The 17321-nt window shown below is 33.3% G+C and overlaps 1 protein-coding gene across 4 annotated transcripts in view; it reads left to right on the forward strand.

Annotated features, from left to right (window-relative positions):
- Nucleotides 1-17321, forward strand: part of CSMD3 (CUB and Sushi multiple domains 3) — a 756594-nt gene that overhangs the window by 283339 nt on the left and 455934 nt on the right. For 3 of the 4 annotated variants that reach the window (XM_030011520.2, XM_030011521.2, XM_030011522.2), the window contains exon 7: nucleotides 5510-5818. The exons of the other annotated variant lie outside the window; for it this stretch is intronic. In XM_030011520.2, the coding sequence (XP_029867380.1) occupies nucleotides 5510-5818 (309 nt within the window). The remainder of the gene's footprint in view (nucleotides 1-5509; nucleotides 5819-17321) is intronic. 4 annotated transcript variants of the gene reach the window in all.

Raw genomic sequence — 17321 nt, forward strand, 5'->3', positions numbered from 1 at the left:
CAAGCTGGAGGAATGGGCCAGCAGGAATCTTATGAAACTCAACAAGGGCAAATGTAAAGCCCTGCATGTGGGTAAGAAGAACCCTTGGCAACAAGACTGGCTGATAGCGTGGAGCTCTGCTGAAAAGGCCCTGTAGGTTGTGGCTGACACAGCAGTGTGCCCTGGCAGCAAAGAGGGCCAACAGCATCTTGAGTTATATTAATAGGAATGTAGCCAATAGATCAGAGGGAAGGATTGTTGTTCTTTACTCAACACTCCTGTGACCATGGCTGGGATAGTGCATCAAGTTTTGGGCCCCATGACAGGAAAGATGAATTCTTCAGTGGAGCAAGTTCAGTGGAGGGCCACCAAGATGGTTGGGGGCTGGAGCACTTGCCCTGTGAGGAGAGGCTGAGGGAGGTGGGCTTTTTCAGCCTGGAGGACAGGGAAAAGCTAAGAGCAGCTTCCAAATGCCTGCAAGAGGATTATTTAAAAGACAGAGCCAAGCTTTTAATGGTGAAGCATGGTGTGAGGACAAAAGACAACTGACAAAATTTGAAACAAGATCTTCAGGACAGATATAAAGAGAATCTTTTCTTCTGTGAGGGAAGTCACGCACTTGAGCAAATTGCTCAAACTGGTTATGGAGTCTCCATCCTAGGAGGTTTTCTCCAGACCGGAATGGATAAAGCCCTGAGCAACTGGTCTGACGTCATGACTGACCCTGCATTAGGTTGTTGTGACAACAAGAGACCTCCTGAGGTCCATTTTGCTCTAAGGTATTCTATGATCCTGTGGATAAAAATTGTTTTAATCCCAGTGTTGTATGAACCAAACTCACACTACAGAATGTTCACTCCTTTTTGATCAGTTTGAGTCCTAATCAGCATGGTATTACTAACCAGTGGACAAATAAATAGTATTAGAACATTTGTTTGTTCATCAGTTGTCTCTGAAATAAAAGCAAATTTAGAAAATCTTTAAAACTTTTGCCAAATACTTCTTTATGAATCAACTTGTTTAGTTGCATTTCAGACATTTAATGGTGGGCTTTCAACTCCGTCAAGTTTTACTGGCTGTGCTTTCAGTCTGTGGAATTACAGTATTTGGCTTGTAGTAACAAGTTACAGTAACATACTTCATGTCAAAGCTTTATTTAAAAATGGCATTGCGTTGGAAATAGTTTCTTTCAGTCCAGTCGATGGTTAATAAGTGAAAGCATGATAATTTTGTAATTTCACACTGTCACTTTAATTTAGTGAATTTTCCTTAAAATCCTATCTGTTTGAAACCTGCTAAAACATAATTCTCAGTCATGTCTTGCAAGAAAAAATAGCAATTAAATATTGGTAGTTAATTATGTTAATTTTATGAAAAAACGCAATCTTAAATCATGTGTTAATGCATGTTGACTAATCACTGATACTTTACCTTGTGAAAACATGTGGAACTGGAAGAGAAAACCAATTCTGGTTTAATATGAGACAACAGCCGCAGCTGAAATCTACATCTTAATCTGGGATTGAACACAACATGTTAACACAGCATAGTGCTCAAGCATCTAAAATGAGCATAAAACTCAAGTTGTGTTGTCTGAAATAAATTGATTTTGGTTAAGAAAACAACTTATTTCAAATGTGTATAGAGATTCAGATTAAGATCTATAACAAGAATTGCATTTGTCTGATTCTGCTTTCCAACACGTGAACTACTGTGACTACTTTTTTTCAGGCCTACAGTTTCTAAAAGTTGTTAAATTTTAATTTAGTATTGGTACATTACTTACAACTTACATGAATACATTTTAAATATCTGTACTGATTGGAGAGGGAAGATATGTTGTTCTAGCATTCCCCATTTTAAAGGGAATCCTTCCCAAGTCATAGTCTTCTAAAAGGAAAGAAAAAAAAATAATCAATAAACACATTTTCACTGTATTTGATACCATTTTCTACCTTAATTTTTTTGCTGGTGAATGCTTCCGCAGGGTGGGCAAAGGTATTAATTATCTCCCTAGATTATTTTATTCCCTCAGGGATTACTTGCAGAAAGTTGTCCATTAGAATAATTTAAATGAGAACTTCTACTATGAGTTTGTCTGGGGTAAGCTTCCTTTGCTGTCCTGTTTACAACAGGAATCCTCTGTTTGCTTGTAGCATATTGCATATGCAAAGTGTGTGCATCTAGCACAGATTCATAATCTATTTTTGGAGCTTTGTCTCAGGCACATGTCAAAGGTTCTTGCCTCTTGCCTTTACTAAAAATGATCCTGGAATCAAGAGCAACCTCCGCTCCTATATAAAGAGAAAGGCTTATGGGTCTTCCATATGTTTGCATTATCCAAAGTTTTAGTAGTTACACCACTTTTGAGTAGTGGTTCATTCAGACTAGTTTTCTGCACTGAATTGCTCTGTAGATCATCAGCTTGATCTCTTTCCACTTCTACATAGTTGTGAATTTTTATGTGTAAATACCACTTCAAATCTTTCATCACCTAAAGCAGTCTAACTTGACACATGAAAGGTCCACAGTTTTACTGATTTTAATCTGTTCTCCATCCACAGGGACTCAGAGAAATGGTTGTCCAGTCTAGTAGGTCTCAGACTGCTTTAGTCTGAGCTCGTCAGGTTCCCTTTCTTTGGGAACCCATGCCCCAAGCAACAACTACTCTTTCTTGCCTCCATACCCTTGTTTCCTCCCATGGTGCATCCTGGCAGTTCCTCAAGCCTCAAATTTTCTCAGTTGCTGGTTGTGAATTCAAAGTGATGACCTACCTCTGAGCTGACTTCAGCTGACTGAAAGTTGTTGGTTTAAATGTTATCTGAAAAGCAGAAATCTTCCTTTCTTCCTTCTTGTACCATTTTTCATTGTGAGTTTCCCTTTATTATTTTGTTTTTTTCCAACCAGAATATTAAGGGAAAATAATATGTGGTGGGTTTTTTTTTGTCATGTAGGAAATTACAATTTTAAAAATAGTCTAATTGACAAACTGAAATGTCAAATTTGACTGCAGATGGCTGAAGTGGAGAGTAAGTTACATTGCCCGTACAACATAGGTATTTCAATTGGTCTAAACATGTTTTTGTAGAATACTAAGACACCAAAGTTCAAGTTTTACAGATTACAAATTATATTTAGGCAAACATGAATGCATCTATTCTATGCAGTAGTTGATACTTACCAGATTGTTTATACATAACATTAATTTTTGGCTTAAAATCTCCCATGTAAATCACACCATGCTGTTTACCTTTTACTGATCTTTTGCATGAGTTCTTTTTTGCAGCATAAGTGGATGTGGAAGCCTAACAAGTTAGGTGTTTTGCGTGGAAGTTGCCTCTGTATCAAAGTTGTACAGTACTTTTCAGTGTATAAGCTCTGAAGCTTTAAGTAAGCATAATTTTTCTTGCTTTTTTTCATTTGAGATGAATTTAAAGTGCTGTGCCTTTTTAAAGCACTAGGACATAACATGCCATTCGACTGAGATTCTGAATATCATTTTGCTTTGAGCTTAATATTGGGAGCAGGTGACTGCCTGTTCTTGTACATTTGCTTCCATGATAAAGATATGACCACATAGATTTTGCTTTAATAGTAGTGGTTATGTAACATGCAATAAGTCTTCTTTGTTTTAATCAACGTTATCCTGTTCCAAAATCTCTCTTGACCGTGCACTTATATTTTCTGTGTTTTAATCTTGATACCAGTCTGTCAAAATTTATTGTATCCTGAATCATAACTAGTCTAGTCTTTTGATATTCATTGTTGTGACAATTTTCTTCTTTTATTCTGAAATAAAGAATAAAACATGTCTAGGTCTATTTTAGCTACTTATACCACTGTCATCATAGGACCGTAAGTATTTTTTGGTTCAGTCCCTGACACATAAATCTGGAGTCTTACCTGTTGCTATTAAGGTTTAGTTTTGCAGGGGGAACCATCACTGTATGATTTAGAAGTGCTGTACTGCAGAACAGATATTAAGACATTAAATGTAAGACAGCAAAAATAATATATACCCACAGCAGCCTTATTAGCTGTCTGTATAATGCTTAAGTATTCTGTTATGGTAGTATTTTTTTAATAGTATCGCAAAATAAAACATTTTCAGCCTAGAATTTCTATGGTAGACAAAAGATACTTTATTAGCAAGACTGAGTATTTTTGACATTAGGATCTGTTCCATTTATTTATACAGTACAGGATTGATAATTTTGTCAAGAGATTTGATATACTTTGTGTATGAAAGGTGCTATATACTGCTCAGTTCCCCTGGGAGTCTTATTTTCATTTTCTAGTGTACAGGTTCTTCTAACAGTGCAAAAACTGATTTGTTTCCATCCTGTCATCACCCACTACACTTAAAGGACAAGTCTCAAAGCCTGTATGAGAGGACAGCTCATAAGTAAAAAGAGAAGTGTGGAATATTGTTTGAATGACTGTTCAAGAGCCCCTTAATCATTATTATGGAATAAAAAAGCCATGTTTTGTAAATAATATATATACTATATAACATAGTACAGTTCATGTACATCAACTTTGTTTATGCTAATTTGTTATTATAAATTTTATTATGCATTGCCTAGTCATTTATTTGTTCCAGTCAAGACGGAATTGCTACTGTGTTAGATGTTCTAAATGCTCACAGGTGAGAGACTTGGCTTCCAAACATTTGCAGCCAAATCTGGGTAATGGGGGAGGATGAAAAGGTTAAGAAAGTATTAAAAAGTCCCACATGGGCTATATATTTTAGGTACTAGACAAGTTAGAAGTGTTAACTTAATATTTTCACAAGCAGTGCATGGACAATTTTTTAACTCATCAAACATTTTGTGGTTGGGTTTTTTGAGTAAAATAATCTGGCCTATTACAGGAATCAGAGAGCAAAAAGAGAATTACAGATGCAGCCTTTGTCCAATATCAAGTATAGATAATTATGCTTAGATGTTTTGTTTAAATGTGTACCTTTTACTATCCATCTACCCTTGGCCTTGTATCAAGTCTAAATGAGCTTTTAGAGCCCTGTCAAGCTTTGATGAAAAGAATCAAATGTATGAATGTATTTGGCAGCCTTATTAGCAATTGGAGTACGGAACCTTTGCCTACTACCTAGGTTACTATACAATGCTGCTGTTTCACTCCTCGATAGGGCGGTTATTACTTTTCTACACATGGGGTCCTTTTTAATGATACAGGTGTATATTTTGCTCTAGCCATGCAGATTTCAGGACTGAATTTGCAGGGGTGGAAATTATGTGCTGTCATTCTGATTGGTACAAACGTTTATACTATAAGTTCTTGAGGACATTTAAAACTAAATGTGTAATACTATTATAATTACAAAATGTTCACTAGCATTAAAAAATGTTCTGATTACTTCAAATTTTTAAATAAAGCAAATCAACTTTCCTCTTTTCATGTCAGTTGTCTTTACTATGTTAAACAGAGGGAAATTTAATCTCTTAGGTTGATCAGGAAAACACAATTCAAAAGAAAAAGTTAGCATCCAGTGCTACTGTGTGTCCCACAGGTTCTTCCACTTTGATCAAAACTGCCTCCACTGGTGAGTTAGAGGAGCGTATTGCGGCCACTACTGGTGCTATTACTGTTGCTAGCACATCAGCTGATGTTGCTGTATCCAGTGCAGTGACCACCTATAGACAACCTTCTGAAGAGCAACAAGTGCAAGCTATGAATATAAGAAAATCAATTCTGGAGTCGGCCACTTCCAAGGAAGCACTCTCCCTTCATCAAGCAAATTTACAAAACACAAGAAGACGACCAAGAAATGCTGAGCAGATAGAAAGAACTAAAGAACTTGCAGTTGTTACTCATAGAGGTATTGGATATTATTTTACTTGTGCCCATGTAGTTACGGAAAAATATTTTGTATAAATTAAAAGTGAAAGGTCAGGTATCCATTCAGGAAATGTAATTGAACCAAGTGGGAAAGGGATTAAATCTGCTTAAAATTGAGTTCAAGTGGGGCACCCAGATGGAAAAATGAAATTAATAATAATATTATCATGGTAATTTAAATTAGTTTGATTTATAAAAAGAAAAAAGGGAAAGATAAGGAATTTTCTTTTGATGCCACTTTATAGCATATATCACATTATATTTCACTATCAAGCCTAGTGTGAGAACTGATGAGAGTTTAGAGAATTGAGATTAAAATATTAATCTATTCTGCATATGTGTTTAGACATAATCAACTATAGCATAAAAAAATGTGCTTTATAAATAGCTGCTTTGTTCTAAACTAATCGGTGATGCAGTTGTACTCATCTCCCTTCTGCTTAAATCTTCAGCAAAATTTTGGCTTTCGAAAACTTCTTTACATTTTTATTCTATCAAACAGGAAATCAATGAATGAAACAAAGTTTAAAACACTAGGGAGTTCAGTTGCAGGTATTAAAGTAGTAAAGCTAAAGATTTGATATGTTCCTATATTCAGATGATTTAATCCACATGCTAAAGTACTAATAATGAACAACATTTGGAGTATAAACAAAGCATTATTTATTGTGTTAAAAGGTAAATGACGATACCTGAAACATGAGAAACAGCAATCCTGGAATGTCCTAATTTAACCAGCATAGACATTCATAAAAAATTGCATGTGGTATGTTTTTACACATAGACAAATTCAGGGAAGGAGCAGTTTAATTTTGCAGGCTAATGTTGTTGAATACTATTTATTATGTATTTTTTATTTTTATTGTGTGCTAATCCATTGTTACATGTTGATCTATTGTGCATGAAGAATTTATGAACACAAATATATGGAGGAGGAACATCTTTTATAGCACAGACAATTTGTAGAAGTCTCATATGGTTGATGTTTTGTAAAGACAACTTTACGTTGGAATCTGTTGTCCTGCTGGATCAGATAGTCACCTAGTATAAGTTATTGTAGTTTAATTTACTAACACCTGTTGAAACAACAGAGCTGCAGTTCTACAAAATTTTAAAACATGTAATTTAAAAAGGATAGCTGAAAAACAAGCACCGTATTTGGTTTGCATATGAAACAGAAATCATTAAACATCTATTTGTATTTAATTTGTATTAATTTCAGTGCAGATCTGAAGTATTTTTGTGGTTGTCAACTGGTATAAATTAATTAATAGAGTTTGGTTTGTACTGGTTGTATGGCTATGCATTCACTTCAGAACATCTTTGGTCAAGTCAAAAAAAGCAGGCTTATTTTCAGTTATGAGGAGTATCTAAGGGTCTGTAATAATCTCTTCTAATTTAAAGATGTGAAAGTGTACTAATTTGGCAGTTAAATTTGGCAGTAATTGTGATATACATACGGTTTCTTCCATCTCCTCTTTGTAATCATTACACTACAATGTCCTCTCCACTGTTTTCTCACTGTCCTTTTCTTCTCTGACCTATCATTTAATGTAAGATATAGGTAAGGCACATACTTCTGAATTACTTTGTCATATTAAAGTGCTAAACCTTACATTATGGAAAAAAAAAAAAAAAAGAAAAAGTTAGAGACCAAGACTGCTAAAATAATGTTAAGGTGCTTATTTGTCACATATTGAAGTAGTATCATAGGTATTAAAAAGTACCACAGCCCACATACAGATGAATTCAGTCTTGTATAGACCTTACTGGAGAAGAAAGCCCATACTTAGTTCTGTGTGCAGTTTTTTCCCTCATGCCACATTTAAAGACTTAATTTTGCTAGCATTCTTTATACAAAATCTTTTAAATATTTTTTTTACTGTATCATACCCACAGAACAGTATGTGTGTGTATGCTATTAAAGTAAGTATTCATATACTGAGTAAAAAATCACCATTTTTGTTTGGCAGACACCAGTATTTGATACTATACTTATAATAGCCATGAAAACATATGAAATGACCCTCGTTAAATAACCTGTAATGGTCTTCCATACAATATTCCTCATTATAAAGACACAGACATATTTTGAAGAAATATTTGTGACTGTGAGACTATTGTTAATTGACTTGAAGAATTTTCCATTATGGGGAGATACTCCGCAAGTGTTTCTGTGGAGTTTCCTGCAGGTATCTATTGAAGTATTTTAGCCTCTCTTTGACAAAGAAGTATGCACAAAAGTATAAAAACTACTTGTCTTGCCCTGCATATTAATTTACTATGGAGCTATATAGAAGAGCTAGTGAAGAAGTTTATGTAAATTCCTTTTTTCAATTCTTTCTCTATTTAATAGACTTTAAAAATTAGTTCTTACTTTGGAAATATATTTTGTCCTGTGCTTTTGATAATAATTTAAGAATTATGCTCCCAAATCTATGCAAATTAATTCTTAAAAAGATAAAATTTAATATACTAAAAATAATTTACTAAAACTTACTATATCATATATGTATATATTTAAAATGGTAAAAATGTACTGTACATGTAGTCTTCACTGCAGGCTTTTTTGATAATGTTGCTAGTGAGATCAGAATAGTGCTGGTTTATGATGCATTAGCAATGATGCAGATTATAACTACAGAATAAGAGTCGTACTGTTGACTTCCATAGGATTGTTCTGTGAATAAGATTTTTCAGAATGAGTAAATAATAACAATACTGTTTTGTTTCCTAAACTGATATTTTTTGAAGTATATGTATGGCAGAGATGTATAGAGAGAATTAGAGGTCTCTATCTAAAATTAAACTGCTAGGTGTAAATTAGGCTACCAAACTTGCTATCTGGACTTCAACAATAATTGTAGGTTGTGTCACAGGCTGGCCGAAGAATTTCTTCCCTAAGCTTATTAGTTGGAAATCACAGAAGAGGAGAAGACTTTGTGTTCTGACTATTTAAGAGAGGAAAAAGGAACCCTAGATGCATTTGGTGAAATACTTACATTAGAGGTAGGGAAGTACCTGTATCATTTTATAAGGGAGTAGTGAGATCTCATGAGGAATACTGTACATTATTATAGTTCCTTCATCCAAAAGAATTTTGACTGAATCAGATGAATAAAAGAACTATAATGGTGTTACATTGTTCTGATCATCCCACCTTACAAAAGAAAATGTAAGACAGGATAAATGTTTCAGGAAGTGAATTCCAGTATGTGGAGAACTTAAATAAGGACAAATGAGTATATAAAACAGAAATAGATACGCTAGGGAGAGAAGTGAGGAAAGTTCTTGTTCTTGGAACGATTAAGCCTTCTGGTAGAAGGAAGGAGTAGCTGAAGGGTGAAAAGCTTACTTTTAAGGTGCAGCTTGATAGGCTACTGAGAAATATATTTAGATACGATAGTTGGAAGAGAAACATAGCATCTTTTGGTCCTGAGTTTGAATGAAACCAAACACTCAAACTCAGGTAAGTGTATCTCTTCCCCTATTCAGAAATAGGGGGGGAAAAAAGGATGTCCATAACCACTTTCATTCAGTTAAATGTAGAAACTTCAAATGCCAAGCATTCAGTAGCAATTCATGTGGATACTAAATCACAGTTTCTAGTATGATCTGTCATCTTCAGATGTGAAATCGGGAAGGAAATTAAATGTGATTTTGTTTCCCTTGTTTATCTTCTGTTTAAGTATTTAACTACTGTTAGCTCAGTCATAACTACATTAGTAGAGGATAATCTGACATTTTTGGTATTTTCTATCTGGGTTTCATACACTAAGAATTCAGTTTAGTAATGCTGTTAGTGCTATTGAATTGTATTATAGTTCATATCAACTGCATCTTTTCTTTCTTAAGGCTGTAAAATTTATATTTCAGTAAATGCAAACATTATGAGAGGTATTTTAGATCTTCTTGTGAGTGCTTTTATATAGCATACTTTTACTGTCTAAAGATGTGCTAAGAGGTATATGTTGAAATGCTAAGAGGCATTTGGACAGTTCCCATAATAATATGCTTTAACTTTTGGTCAGCCCTGACTAGCCCTGCCCTATTCTATTCTATTCTATTCTATTCTATTCTATTCTATTCTATTCTATTCTTTTTCATTTTAATATGGAACTACACATGAATCCTAATTAAATACCCCTGAGAATAATGGGAATCTTACTTCTGGTTTCAGTGGCAATAGACAACAAGGAATACAAGGATTTCTAAACAAATCTTAAGATAGAAGCAATGAAAGAATAAAATAAAAGTGAAAATTGATGATATTGATACAGCAAAGGTTTCTATTGTCGCATATAATTGAGAAGAATCCTTGATCTGTTAGTGCCAAACATAATCAAGTCTGATTCTCACTTTTGCTGACATGATATTACAGTCCTGGGGGTCTTAAAAAGACCACAAAGTGAGTTGCAATAATTTTACAAAGTGAGTGTAAAAAAATTTTAAAGACTCCTTAATTCTACTGAAGGAGTACAAAGTGGATTGAAAATGAAATATCTCTAATCAAGTCACTGGAATTTTGTTTTTCATTGTCATGAACCTGGACTTCTACCCCAGAAATAAATAAGAACTAACTCCCATCACATAAGACAAAATCAGTATAAAAAATTTATAGTAGCCATCCTTTTTTTCTTTTTCAATGAAGAGCCATAATGTTTGGTTATATCTTTTTATTCAGCAGTCATGATCAGTGGAGGCAAACTGAACAGTGGTTTAATTTCTTACATCGAAAAATGAAGAAATAAAGTCGTTTTTTTCCAATGAACTATATATTTGCAAAGAATATTTAGAGTATTAGCAGGTATATAACTATATACACAAAGAAAGTCACAAAGAGGAAAAAACTATATATACCAAGAAAGTCACAAAGAGGAAAAGATTGAAATTATTTTTAAGACTTAATTGATTTTAGTATACCATTAAGAAGTTCTGCATTCTAAGACAATATCCATCCCAAAGGAATTTCTAAAGTAAGACCTTTGTACTATAGACACAAATGAGTACAAGGTGCAAGCAGTGTAACAAGACTACAGGTACAGTTCATAATTCATAAATGAAATATAGAAAAAAATCAGTCTGAAACAGAGATATCAAGGTTGAAGAAAAAAAATTGCTTATCAAACTCAAACTCAAATAGTACCAGGAAATCTTAATGGAAGACACTAGTCATTATGTAGCAGTTCAAAAAGTGATTCAATGCTTTCCTTAGTACCTTAAATCCCATTTATTTTCAAGATAACTTTAGATTCCAACACATTTCACTAGTCTGAGCTTCTATGCTCCTTCTAAAGAGCAGAAATGTCACCAAGCATTTGCAAATTTTTAACCATGATGATTTTACTTAGCTATTTGTTTTCAAAATCTTACTCATTCTACTGATATCTCATTCTCTTTCTTTCTCTACGTTTTCAGCTTTATTTTTTCTGACTTTCTTATAAAGCCTTTATCTTTTCCCTATCCTTTCCCCTTTATTCTTTAAGAACACTTACCTATCACATCTTACCTTATGCTTTGTGATATCTGGCTTTATGTAGTATCTTAGTAATAGCCAGGAAAAAATTGAACAGGGAGAAAAAAACTTGCTACTGGGTGTTCTCCATTAAACCAGCATTTCTTTTTGCTGTGTGTTACAGAAGAATTTATGATGGTAGGAGGCAAGAAAATCTTTTTAAAGATTTTTAAAGATTTTTAAGATTTGTTATGAGGAATTAAATCAGGTGCTAATGAAACTTTTGAAAACAAAAGGATTTAAGAGAAACTTATTTAATTCTCTTGATCTTTTTTGAAAGATTCAGTGAATGATAGACTACTGCTTTAGGATTATTTGATGTAAACCTTTTAAGGATTTGTTAGAAAATATATTCATATATCCTATTTTTTTGAGTTTTACTTAGAAGCAGGAAAAAGAAAGGAAGAGCAGGGAAGGAGAGGTTTTCTGAAGAGCTGTTAAAGATTTTTAAGAGTCAAGTAAGAAATCGATGTGCATACATCCTCAGTTTTTTTTTGTTGGGGCCTTTTTTTGTTGTGAGTGAAACCCAGAACTACAAAGATGGGAGACTGAAGAAAATCAATATATTTTTGCAGTAAGATTCTTGTGTTCTATACATATAAGAATATTCGTATACAAGATTTGTGTATTTTGAAAAGTTATTTTTTAGAATAATTTGAAAAGTTCCAAGAACTGCTTATTAACATAACACAGATATAATTTAGCACTCAAGCATTTAATCACTGAACTATATATTTTTAATATTTCATAATACTTTTGGAAATACCTGTGCAACGAGTCACATATAGATGTGTTTTGTTTGGTGGATGAACTCTATAACCCATGGTTTGTTAATTTAAAGATTTTTATTAGAGAAGAGCTGATAATAATGACTTAAGCTTCTTGACATCTTCCCACTTCAAAGAAGTCATAGGAAAGGAGGTAACTTTTTATCCAATAGTCAAGTCCAGTGGGGTTAGAAGAAAGAAGGGAAAGAGAAAATCAGTCATATGGATTTCAAGAAATGAGTTGTGTTAATGTTTTAATTGAATTATTGCTCCTCATACTTGCCTGTCAATTTTATTCTTCTAGCTTGTTCCTTCTATTTATTTTTCTTGCAGTTCCTGCAGTTCTTACATGTTCTTCATTACATTATACATGCTTATTTCTATAACTGATATTTGTCTTCTGACATGTTGTGTCATTATTTTCCCTCAGTATTTCATGTTTTCTTATTTTGACCATAATATGTTGGTTTAAATCAAATACATTAGTTAGAATATAAAAAACAAGTTATCATTAGTTCATTTACACATTACTTTAAAAAAATACATATTAACCATACTTGCTTTCTTTTAAATAATTCTTTTTCCAAATCAGAGAAGTTTGAGATAGATATAATGTAGAATACAGTAGAAAAGCTGTAATTTTGGCCATTTTAAAGACTATCTGTGTAAACTAACTATATTTCCTCATCCTTCTTAGTTCAATACCGTTATATGGAGTAACCTCTATATATATACACCTGTAAGGTGTATGAAAATAATTTTATCAGTACATTTTCTGACTGATTTTACATAGTTTGGCTCATTATTGCGTTACTTTATTATACAAAGTTGTTCTTTATATTAATTGGAACTTACCTAAGAAAGTAAAATATTTTTATAAATTTTAGTGAAACTATTGTAAAGTGGGAGGGTTCCACATGCAATTTTGTTGACAAATGACATAGCACAGTAACACTTAAGCTTCCAGTTCTGCTCCATGCTAATCATACTTTTCAGTCAAGAGAAGAGGAGGGTTTTTCCCACTATGTGTCTCATGAGTGTATTTTTAACTGACATAAGAATCCAATGAGAAATTTTCAAATGCATATTAAATTATACATAGCTTATATCATACTGTTGTCTGAAAATTGTCATAGGTTTTCATCTATGGATAAAAAATGAACCTGAGAAGTTGCACAATTAAAATGGAAATGTATCATATTAAAATAAAATCAAAATACATTAAATTTTAAAGTAAATGCGAAATGCACACATTAGGTTAGAATCATATGCCTATGGCATGTTTCGTTGAAGTATACAATTATGTTCCTTGAACTATCAGAGCATTTCATTTTATGGAGAGAATTTTACAGTCATTCTCATTTGCATTTTCTTCCATTCTGAATGAAACTTTTTGACTGTTGCATAACACTAAAAGAGAGCCTTTTGTCAGCAAAACTAAGGTACCTGAAAAGAAATAAAAAGTCTAATTTTATCTATTTAATAGATCATAATGAGTAGTAACTTTGTTTAAACATCTCTACTTTTAACAAGGAGTCACAAAGTCATTTTCACTATTTTAGTCATTCTATTTATTGTCCACCACCACGTTGTGTTTAAAATATTGTAGGATCAAGAAACAATTATTTATTACATGTTGTACTAATGCAATATGTTAGTGGAGTAATTAGTAATACAGTGCAGTAATTCAGTACAGTAATGCAGTAGCTGCAGTGCTTTGAAGTATAAATCTTCTATACAATCTACTTTGACCAGGGCACTTTAGGGTTGAAAGGGGCAGGGGTGGGGGGAATAGTAAAAGAGAAACCAAGATCAGCTCATGTAAAAAGCAAAAAAATGGAATAGTATGAAGACTGGATGGATCACCACTTTATAGTCTATTTGTTCATCTTCTGAATTGTTCTTCATATTTAAGAAATCATTAACCTATGCAGTTGATGCTATATTACAAAAACTGATGAAAATTCATGTACTCTAATGCCAACTTTCAAGGTGGAGAAAGGCTCTAGAAGATATTGCTACATCAATTAGTGTGTTAGGTCACAGTGAAGTTTATTTGGGTAATTGCTAGGTTTAGAGATTTTTAATGTAAATTTCTAGAGCCTAAAGTACCATCACCTAAAAACTAAATAGGTTGTAATATCCTCCTCCTCCTCACCCCCATTTGTGCAATCCGTTGAAGTGGTGATCCCTAAGATATCTGGATATCTAGCACTTGTGTTGTCAGAGTTCGGAAGTTGTGGGTAACTAGTTGCATCACATGTGTAGTGGACATGAAGTGTACGCAAAAAAAAATGGAACTGACCTGTACATGAGTAGTAGTTCAATGCATTCAGGTTGTGGATGTGATGTGCATGTAGATCTACTTGAGGGAGGAAAGACTGAATTAGACATAGGCCCAAGATGAACTGGGAGTATCATGCATGATTTATTTGGCATATCTGCACATGGGCACCAAATGTTGGAAGTCCAGAGTGTATCAGATTACCGTTTCTGTCATCAGAAATAGCAGATGCTGCAAGTAAAATCTGCCATCGTCAGATATTGAAGTTCTTGAACAATCAGTGAATTACTGGTTCTGCACCAGTCAGAATCAGTTCTACACTGTATAACAAACAAATGTCTTCTGTCTCTTCACAAAGCAGTTAATGACTTAATTACTCATTTCTAGGATAACATAAATCCAGCAAATATACTTATTGCAGAAGATCATGTAATTCTGAATCTACAAGTGTTTTTAATGTCAACTTGTGTTCCCTAACATCTGGACCCAATGCAAAGAAAACAAATGGCATTGACTTCTCTTTTCTAAATAATACTAGTACGGTGGGAAGAATTTTGAGAATGCAAATTCAAAGGAAAAATTAACTTTTCTCTCTCAGTCTTGTGAGAAAAAGGCAAAAAAAAAGATCTTGAGACAATATAGTCTCAAAGACTTTAACCCCAGAATTTCTTTTAACAGTTATTTTTGTTTCAGACATTATCAAAGAGAATCCTTTGCAGTTGACTTTAAATAAATGTCAAAGATGAGAAACAGAAGAATACAGAGATTGTGAGGGCACAAAACCTTCCCTTAATTTCCAGAGACATTAGATGTTTTCTAAGACATGTTATATGGGCATTTATGTATACGCAATACAAACATTTAGGTACAGTCAAATAAGCAATATCTACTGCCTTTTTTCACGTAACATTATACTTCTGCAGATGTCATTTAAGGAGAACTGTGTGTGCAATCTTGAAATAATGGCTTTGATATTATGATATTGTTCTCCATCTCCGTTAGCTAAGTGGTAGTGAATATAAAGTGAGAAAGGTTCAGCAGAGGGAAGGGACTGTTTCAGTGTTTGAACTACTTTGAGCTACACCCAAGGAAAGAAGTATATAAGGTCAGAAGGGGCCCAAGTTTCCACGGTTAATACTCTGCATAGTAACTTGTAGTAATGCAGCCTGAATGCCTGTTTTGCGTAGAATGGTGGTGTTTTAGTCATCAGCATTTTAAATGTACTTTATACTTGGTTTAAAAGTTTACATGTAGTTTAAATGTAGACAAGACAAGCTGGGCAATTTATTTACATAAATGCTGTTGCATAACTAAAATAAAGACATGAATTTGTGGGTTGTCTGTGTTTTAAATAGATATCCTTCACATGGCTATATACTCTGATGCTTCTATATTATCGAAGCAAATTTTCCATCTTGAAATTTATGTCTCATTTAGCTCTCAGGATATACTGTTTCAATGAGGCCAGAATTGTGTCAACAGAACAATCTTTTCTTCATTCAAAATTAATTTCATTTCTAGTGTCTGAGAGCTTGTTGTATTCAAGGTTGCTAGGGAAATTATACATCTAAGTGTTTCTTTTATAATATAGCTGCTTAAAATATATGTACATATATTCTTTTTTACCTGAGGTCCTTTTTTAATGCAGTACCTAGCCTGAAGAGTAAAATGCGGTAATTGTGTAGTTTAGTCCTGTCTCACAAGTGTTTGTATGTAGCCTGTATGCATATTTGTATGCATAATTACACAACCTTTTCATAAAAAATAATTAAGACAACATTTCAGTTTTTTCTATGGGTCTAAAACTGCCTGTAAGTGTTTGAATCTTCCTTATCTTACATGAGAGACCATTTTAGTCAAAAAGTTCAACAAAATTGTTCTGAACATGTTTTGAGTTTACATATAAATTTACTACTTGAAAAGTGTACATGAGTCTGGTCTATTGGCTGAATATTAGCTCACCCATCTGTCATGCAAAACTTACCTGAAGTTACCTGAACTTCTTCCATTACCAGGACTGTTCATATCCTTCCCTCAATAAAGCATGCAGTTCCATCTTTCATATTTGCAGGAAAAATTGGGCCTTCTGACTTTAGAAAAAAGTTACATAGATTATAATCTTCTATTCTGTATTAAATCCATTTGAACTGGAAAAAAAGCATAAGTAGTGTTGAACATAAGCTCCAAGGTGGATGCCTAAATAGTTTTCAGGTTTTCGGAGTTTTTTGACATCGTCTGATTCCGCGTCACACAGTTCTGATGCTACTGTTTATGTTTCATCAGGTCACATAATCAAAAATACATTCAGGATTGTCAGACACTTATTCAGATAGGAGATGTGCACCAACATTCCTGACCCCCAAAATAAAAAATCCAAACAAACAAACTTGCTGACTTTTAAATATATAAATTTAAAACAAACAAACCAACCAACCTACAAGTCATATGTATTTAAAGTAGTATTAAAGAAAATTTTAAGCCTTTCCTTGCATTATAGCACTGGACAGGTGGTTACTTCAGATAGGTTTTTTATAAATTTTGATTATCTTTAAAATAGATTTTTATAGTCTTTCCAATTACATAATTAATGATATGAAAGTGATACTGAGGATTTATTCTATTGTAGATAAAATTGATGAAGTTTGGTCTCTGAACAGTTTGATTTCCTTGATCTAACTTCTCAGTTTTATTTTTGGATTGATTCTGAAATAGATTGAAGGACAGGGCATAAAGGAAGCTTTGGGTTCACATCTGTATTAATTTATGCAATATTATTCTCCAAAGGAATGGAAGATCTTACTTCTACCTTCCATCTACACCAGTATGCCTTCTCAAGGTTATCCTACTTTTTTGGACTAATCTATTTCCCTGGCACTCAGCTGTTCAGAAATATGAGAGCATACTAGTCTGACCATAT

The sequence above is a fragment of the Aquila chrysaetos genome, chromosome 4 (assembly GCF_900496995.4).
Source record: "Aquila chrysaetos chrysaetos chromosome 4, bAquChr1.4, whole genome shotgun sequence".
Classification (NCBI taxonomy): Eukaryota; Metazoa; Chordata; class Aves; order Accipitriformes; family Accipitridae; genus Aquila; species Aquila chrysaetos.